The sequence below is a fragment of the Oncorhynchus clarkii genome, chromosome 10 (genome assembly GCF_045791955.1).
Source record: "Oncorhynchus clarkii lewisi isolate Uvic-CL-2024 chromosome 10, UVic_Ocla_1.0, whole genome shotgun sequence".
Taxonomy (NCBI): domain Eukaryota; kingdom Metazoa; phylum Chordata; class Actinopteri; order Salmoniformes; family Salmonidae; genus Oncorhynchus; species Oncorhynchus clarkii.
Genome location: NC_092156.1, coordinates 45,540,642 through 45,548,577, shown reverse-complemented (window position 1 = coordinate 45,548,577; position 7,936 = coordinate 45,540,642). Strand labels below are relative to the sequence as shown.

Here is a 7,936-nt window from a genome sequence, read left to right as displayed (position 1 = left end):
TTGGCTGCTTTCCCTTCACGCTGCGCTCCAACTCATCTCAAACCACCTCAATTGGGTTGAGGTCGGGTGATTGTGGAGGCCAGGTCATCTGATGCAGCACTCCATCCCTCTCCTTCTTGGTCAAATAGCCCTTACACATCCTGGAGGTGTGTTGGGTCATTGTCCTGTTGAAAAACAAATGATAGTCCCTCTAAGCGCAAACCAGATGGGATGGCGTATCGCTGCAGAATGTTGTGGTAGCCATGCTGGTTCAGTGTACCTTGAATTCTAAATAAACCACCAGCAAAGCACCATCACACCTCCTCCTTCATGCTTCACAGTGGGAACCACACATGCGGATTTCATCAGTTCACCTGTTCTGTGTCTCACAAAGACATGGCGGTTGGAACCAAAAATCTCAAATTTGGACTCATCAGACCAAGGGACAGGTTTCCACAGGTTTCCTTCGTCCGAAGAGGAGTAAGGATCGGATCAAGATGTGGCGTGGTAAGTGTTCATGACGATTTTAATAAGAAAAGAACACTATGAAATACAAAAACAATAAACGAATTCGTGAAATAACCAAACCGAAACAGTACCGTGTGGCGACAAACATACATACGGAAACAAACACCCACAAACCAACAGTGAAACCCAGGCTACCTAAATATGGTTCTCAATCAGGGACAACGATAAACAGCTGCCTCTGATTGAGAACCATATCAGGTTAAACACAGAAATAGAAAAAACATATAAACACAAACATAGACTGCCCACCCCTACTCACACCCTGACCATACTAAATAAAGACTAAACAAAGGAAATAAAGGTCAGAACGTGACAGTTCTTGCCATAATAGGGACTTGGTATTTTACCAATCTTCTGTATACCACCCCTACCTGGTCACATCAGAACTGATTGGCTTAATTGCATTAAGAAGGAAAGAAATTAACTTTTAACAAGACTGTTGGAAAAGCATTCCAGGTGAAGCTGGTTTAGAGAATGCCAAGAGTGTGCAAAGCTGTCATCAAGGCAAAGGGTGGCTGTTTTGAATAATCTCAAATATAACATTTATCTTGATTTGTGTAACATTTTTTTGGTTATTACATGATTCCATATGTGTTATTTCATAGTTTTGATGTCTATTATTATACAATGTAGAAAATAAAAACAAAGAAATGTATGTATGTATGTATGTATGTATGTATGTATATAATTTTACTGCTCTATGGATATAATTATTGTTTGGATAACCTTATTTACTATTATGTATTGATTTTTACCTTGTGTTTTTCAGTCTTTATGTGATGCGCAGTGCAGAGGACACCGGGAGAAGAATTACCATTGAATTATTGTAATGTTTGTTTATGTGTCAATTAATCCCATAAGGGATGAGTTGCCAATTGGCGATTGGACGCGAAAATAAAATGTCATTCATTCATTCATTCACCAGGTGATGAGAGTTCCTTACTAATGAGTGACCTTAATTAATCCATCAAGTACAAGCATGGATCGAAAACCCGCAGGCACGGGACCTCTGAGAAGTGAGTTTGACACCTGGCCTCATTGTGCCATTACTAGATATGTTTATTTATATTTACTTAGTTTTAACTGTTAGTTTGTTTTGCCAATATCTCATGTGTTGTCAAGTTAAGGTTTCTTTTATTTTCAAATGTCAATTTTGAGATCAATGTAGATGACTCTAGTAGACTCTCCTCTTCTTCTCAACTACAACAATTACGCACATGAGGCCGGCGAATAAAAAATGACATATAAACAAACCATATCTAATGTCATTGGCACTTATGTGAATGTATTTGATGGGATTTTTTAATGTAATTATTTGTCTGTGTATTTCACAGCAAATATAGCACATTGAATGGAGAGAGATAAATTAAAGAGAGAGAGAGAGAGAGAGACAACGAGAACCGTTCATTTCCTAACCTGCAATGGCAAAACAATTGCAGCAGGTGGCATATTCAATTCGTAGTTGATGCTACATGTAAAGGACCGCTCAATGACACACACACAGCCTAACAGCTTCTTCTCTCTTTCTCCCTCTCTCTCCCTCTCTCTCTCCCTCACACACATACATATACACACACTTTTGCACTGATCTCTGCATATTCAAATGTCAGTCCCCCATTTCACCTGTCCTATAACCTATAGCCTATACACTCTTATAAAATGGGGTTATTTGGCTGTCCTCATAGGAGAACCATTTTTGGTTCCAGGCAGAACCCATTTGGGTTCCATGTAGAGCCCTTACTACAGAGGGTTCTACATGGAACCCAAAAAGGTTCTGTCTGGAACCAAAACTGTTTTTTCATATGTTTCTCCTATGGGGACAGCCTTAGAACCCTTGTAGGTTCTAGATAGCACCTCCTCACCTTGCTCTATAACACAATTGTATCCATATGTCAAAGTGCCATCTGATCTAAACATGGAAAGGTATGGAAACAGCTCTTGAAAAAAGATAGGCTATGATCTGGCTGGTTCTTGAAATTGATCTTGACTGACAATCAATCCGGGGCTAAGATGTTTCTCTTCTCATCTGGCAACCAATAGGAAGCCAAGGATACGTGGATGCGACAGATTTGGAAACTGTGGTAAGTAAAGTAGCATTCAGATGTCAGTGTAGACAGAGGAGGAGAGAGGGGAGGCAGGGCGGTCGAAGAATAGGCGTTTATGAATTCAAGCTCTGTACAGACTAGAGGCTCACCTGTTAGGCGCAAGACATGAGCCATCCAAATGAGAAAGATGCCTCGGGCACAATCGAAAGTAAACCTAAATCGCCCATGCTTTCATCATACTGCATCGAAAGCATTCTCGGCCGACGAAGTCCCCTCAAAGTCAGACTCACAGGAATGCAAAGTTTACCAATGCTACTGACTGGGAGTGCGGAGCATAATGCGCCTTTGGAAGGTAAGACAATATGTTGTAGGTTGACTGCTAACTTTCTCTGTAACCCATATGCAATTATAGAAAACATCTCCACATGTATACTGCATTTGCAGCTAAACACACTTGCATTTTATTTAATGAGGCGAGTGTCCTTTGCATTTAAAGTACATTTCATTAGGCCTAAGGGGTTTTAAAGAAGCCCATGTCCTATAAACAACATTGTCTTATAAAAAGGGCTATTATAATGTGATGAAACGTACCATATTGCATGTTGCGCTGTTTATTATTTATACATTCCTTAAAATAAACTATATCTCTTTGCAGCCTCTCAGAAAGATGCGGACATGCACCTGCCCCCCAAGTTGCAGCGTCTGTATGGCCCAGGGGGAAAGCTCATGGATTCCAGACGGGGAATTCACGAGAATGAGGAGCAAGAAGAGAAGGAGCGTCCTCTAGACAAAGTCTACGAAAATCTGAAAATCACCCAGGCGCCACAAGTTAGCATCAGCCGCAGTAAATCATACAGGGAAAACGCGTCCCACAGTCAGAGCGATGAAGATAGGAACCTCGGGCGACGGACAGAGGAGCACGCGGAGCTTGGCGCCCTAAAGTTCGAGGAGGACACTGGCAAGGAGCTTATCTGCGAAGACACAGAAATATCCCCAAAGAACGGAGAGAGTTTGTACATCAATGGAGATGTAAAAGACGGAGAGGACAGCGTGTGCCTCTCAGCTGGCAGTGACTCAGAGGAGGGGATGCTAAAGCGAAAACAGAGGAGATACAGGACTACGTTTACCAGCTATCAGCTTGAGGAGTTGGAGAGAGCTTTCCAGAAGACGCACTATCCGGATGTGTTCACGAGGTAGCGTTCTCATTTGCCAACGCTTATCAGTTATTAGAACACTCTGAAAATCTGTTGCATATATGCCTAGAGGCTTATGGTCATAAAAATAAACATTGTGCTCTTAAATACAAAATAATAATTGATAATCCAAATAGGAAGTATAGAGATATGATTCGAAAGTGAGCCTTTCTTAATAGTAAATTCTTGCATTGAGGTGATTAAAAAAAATATTATGACATGGACATTGTTTGGCTTAGAAATGTAAGAATATGAAACATATTTTATTATTACATTTGAGCATTATCAGAAGAGTAATATTATTAATTACATTAATTATGATAAGCACGCAATAATAATAATAATACATGTAATACACTAATAATATAAATCACACACAACAAAACGAAATATTAAAAGATGTGTGCGCGCGCAACAATCCCTATCAAGGAATAGAATAACAGTTTAGACCAATTGTAATGTTGATCTGCACATAGTCGTTCTCATTTGAATTATGATGAATTGTTATTGTGGATTTTTGTTATTGATAGCCTAATTGTGGTTGCCAAAAAAAGATTACCCAAAAAGATTTTTACGAAACGCTTAAATTCATGATGTCAATTAAAGTTGGCTGCTACAGATAAAAAATGTTGTTGGCATAATTGCATCTTTACAAAAACATATTTGTGAGATAAGATATTTATTGCTTGATTCACAAAGGAACGTTTGGAAGAAGATTCGTGGCTGTTAGTAGAGATCATGTAGGCACAATTGATATGATTTATTTTTCAAAGAAGCCTACGCACACAGCCTAATCCAACGACGATAATGATTTAATATAATGTCATTTGTATCGTTATCATTTAGGCTTGTATTATTGTCATCATTTGATTTGGAATTGTACGACGAAATCTGTGATGATAACTGAATATCATGTGCAATTGTTTTCTTCTTTCGATTTAGGGAGGAGTTAGCGATGCGGTTGGATCTCACTGAGGCTCGTGTGCAAGTGAGTGTCAATTATTGTTAGTTCATATTTTACATTATTGTGACCAGGCTATAATAGCCTATTAGTGATAGTCATTCCACTATCGTATTTAATTTCGTGCAACAACAATTACATGCAACAACATTATAGGGTAGCCTATGATAACGTTAATTATAATAACATTGTATATTGTAGACCTAATTATACATTAGGAGTATTATTATTACTACATTTGTAATACATGTGTAATACATTTGTAATACAGTTCACTTTAGACATGCAGCGAGAGGAGAAATTATTCAAACACACCAGAAAAATGAATTTGCTTCAGGGCGTTGATGACGGTATCATGCACTTAACAGCGCAAACAGAGCCAGTATTGACGAAAGTGACCTCCTTGCATAGCGGTGGCGGGGTAATGCTATTTGATTTCCCATCTTCTTATTATAATAGCCGCGCATTGATCGGATTTCTCACACCTTAAGTGAGATAAACGCCATTGTAGGTTAGCTACCCTGCCATCCTCATTTAGAACATTGCTTACATTTTGAAACTTGAGTCTCAACCTTAGATACCAGACTACGCATTTACCCCTCCCACATGTCACTCGCTTCAGAGCTGTAGATGAGCAAATCACTCTTTGGAGAGGTGATAAAACCTTGTAAATTCCATATGTTTCATTTTATAGCCAGTGTCAAGTCTGAATGGGAGGGGAACCTGGTTGCACATTCTCTCCCTCACTGTTCTCTTCACTGTCTCCACATAAGTTGATTTACTTTCAATTTGCACATAATGTGCTTTATTGATAAGCCCAAATTGTAATATGTAAAACAATTAATAAATAGACAACTGTTCCCCAACATTTTGAAATCAATGAAACCTAACCTCAATCCTAGGCCTAATGGTCTTTCACTTCCTCCTTCTCTCTAAGGTGTGGTTCCAAAACCGGCGAGCTAAGTGGCGGAAGCGGGAGAAAGCCGGGGTTCAGACTCACCCCCCAGGACACCCCTTCTCTGGACCCCTGGGTGCAGCACACCACTTGAGCCACTACCTGGAGGGAAGTCCTTTCTCGCCCCACTCTCACCCCTCCCTGGAGTCTGCCTGGACTGCTGCAGCCACCTCGTTCCAGGGTCTGACCCAGCCCCTTGCCAGCTCTGCCTCCCCCCTGGGATTTGGCCCCTTCCTGGGAGCAGCCATGTTTAGACACCCCACCTTTATTAGCCCCTCCTTTGGAAGGTGAGCACTGCCCACAGCTCTACATTAGTAAGGCTGCATCTGATTGGATCGGTGCCATCTGGATTGTATGTCTAATGAACTATTTCTCACTTTTCTCTCGTTCCCTTCCGTCATGTTCTGTATATCCCCTCTCTCTTCCAACCTTCTCACTCTCTCTTCCTCTATCGTCAGACTCTTCTCTAGCATGGGTCCTCTGACACTCTTACGCCAGCCCATACCCGCTGTAGAGACTCCAGTCCAGCCCCCGATGGCATTGTCAGAGCCCTCCCCCTCCTCGCCTGTGGACCGCCGGGCCTCCAGCATCGCAGCACTGCGGCTCAAAGCTAAAGAGCACTCAGCTCAGCTGACACAACTCAACATCCTACCTTCCAGCATGACTGGGAAGGAGGTGTGTTGAGAGACATCAAACTCCCTCCAATTCCCCTGACATGGAGCATGAGTCATGACCAAAGGAATAGCAGCTTAGAAGTGGTATAGCACAACTTAACCTTGTCTAAACTCCTCCCCAGTTAGTTGTCCCAAAGTTCTGTTACCCCACACTCTCCACAACAGTGAAACATGCTTTCCTCATGAACTGAAGAAGAGTGATTTATTTTTAATTTTTAAGTGGACTCCCTGCCCTTTCACCCTCAGGAATGACCCGTTAGCAGCTTCTCACAGGGTGCTACGCAGTGTTTACCAACTCCAGTATCCACAACAGCACACATTTTTTGTTGTAGCCCCGGACAAAAACACCCGATTCAATTTGTCAAGGGCTTGACGATTAGTTGACAACTAGAATCAGGTGTGATTGTCCGGGGCCACAACAAAAAAACATGTACTGTTGGGGATACTCGAGGACCGGAGTTGGAAAAACACTGTGCTACAAGCCACCAAAGGGATAGATCTAGGCCCTGGAGAGGTTCAAATGGAGAGAAATGCTGTAGACTACAGACTGTGTAAGTTTAGATATCATATAATGTACATTTCATGTATTGATAACATGGTGTCTGTTGATAGATTTTCGCAGTCTTCTTAAATTAGTTGGTTATTCAAGTTTGTATTTATGATCAGTCCTGTATGAGCCAGAAGGAAGTTTTCAGGAGGAACATTGAATTTTATTTTAAAAAATGATTTCCTGGTTTCAGATGAATCAGTTGAAAAAAGCTAAGACAATAAACTGTCAACTGGAAAACGTTTCACCTTTCGTTGCTTTTAACTGTGTTGCAGTGAAATAAAAAATTAAAAGTGAAATAATTCTGTGGACAGAATTGAGAGGTGTATTCAACAGCATGAAACAATATAATAAATAACAAGCTTGCAACAGACGACGTAAACAGCGGCCTCTCCAAATACTGGTGTAGCCTACAGTCTCACTGATGGACCTCAAGAGCTGGATTCATATGGTCATACAGTGGAGTTCGAAATAATTAAAACTTTGATAAAGATGAGGAAAAATGACTGTATAAAATAAATGGTTCAAATACTGAGCTATATTGTATGCTCAAAACATTTGGGAAATTATATTATTTTATACTAATACAATTGCTCAGGAAAAAAAGTATTTTGTTTAAGAAGTAATACTTTTTTCTCAAAAAGGGAGATGTAAAATATTATTGACACCCCTATTTTCAATACCTTTTTCCTAATTGTTTTATGACTTGGAGAAGCACATTGAGAGGGATCTTAGACCATTCCTCCATACATAATCCTTCCAGATCTTTGATATAATTCGTCTGCGTTCATGGACTGCCCTCTTTAATCCAAACCCAATGGGTTTCAAGTCCGGAGACAGATGGTCATTGCAAAATGTAGATTTCTGTGGCCAATTAACCATGTCTTTGCTGATTTTGATTTGTGCTTAGGGTTATTATCTTGCTGAAAGATCCACTTGCGGCCAAGTGTCAGCCTCCTGGCAGAGGCAACCAGGTTTTTGGCTAAAATGTCCTGGTACTGGGTAAAGTTAATGACGCCGTTGACCTCAACAAGGGCCCCAGGACCAGTGGAAG

The 7,936-nt window shown here is 40.7% G+C and overlaps 1 protein-coding gene across 1 annotated transcript; it reads left to right on the top strand.

The window, feature by feature from the left end:
• Window positions 1-2,606: 2,606 nt before the first annotated feature.
• LOC139419590 (aristaless-related homeobox protein-like) lies at window positions 2,607-7,437 on the top strand. The gene is made up of 5 exons (XM_071169563.1): window positions 2,607-2,904; window positions 3,208-3,745; window positions 4,688-4,733; window positions 5,644-5,948; window positions 6,120-7,437. The coding sequence occupies exons 1-5, from the start codon at window positions 2,718-2,720 to the stop codon at window positions 6,343-6,345; spliced, it is 1,302 nt and encodes a 433-aa protein (XP_071025664.1). The 5' UTR covers window positions 2,607-2,717; the 3' UTR covers window positions 6,346-7,437.
• Window positions 7,438-7,936: the final 499 nt, after the last annotated feature.

Bases quoted from the DNA above. Each gene is read 5' to 3' on its own strand.
- LOC139419590 (XM_071169563.1), top strand. From the start codon at position 2,718: ATGAGCCATCCAAATGAGAAAGATGCCTCGGGCACAATCGAAAGTAAA. The intron at 3,746-4,687 runs GTAGCGTTCTCA...CTTTCGATTTAG, and splicing joins TATCCGGATGTGTTCACGAG to GGAGGAGTTAGCGATGCGGT. The intron at 5,949-6,119 runs GTGAGCACTGCC...CTCTATCGTCAG, and splicing joins ATTAGCCCCTCCTTTGGAAG to ACTCTTCTCTAGCATGGGTC.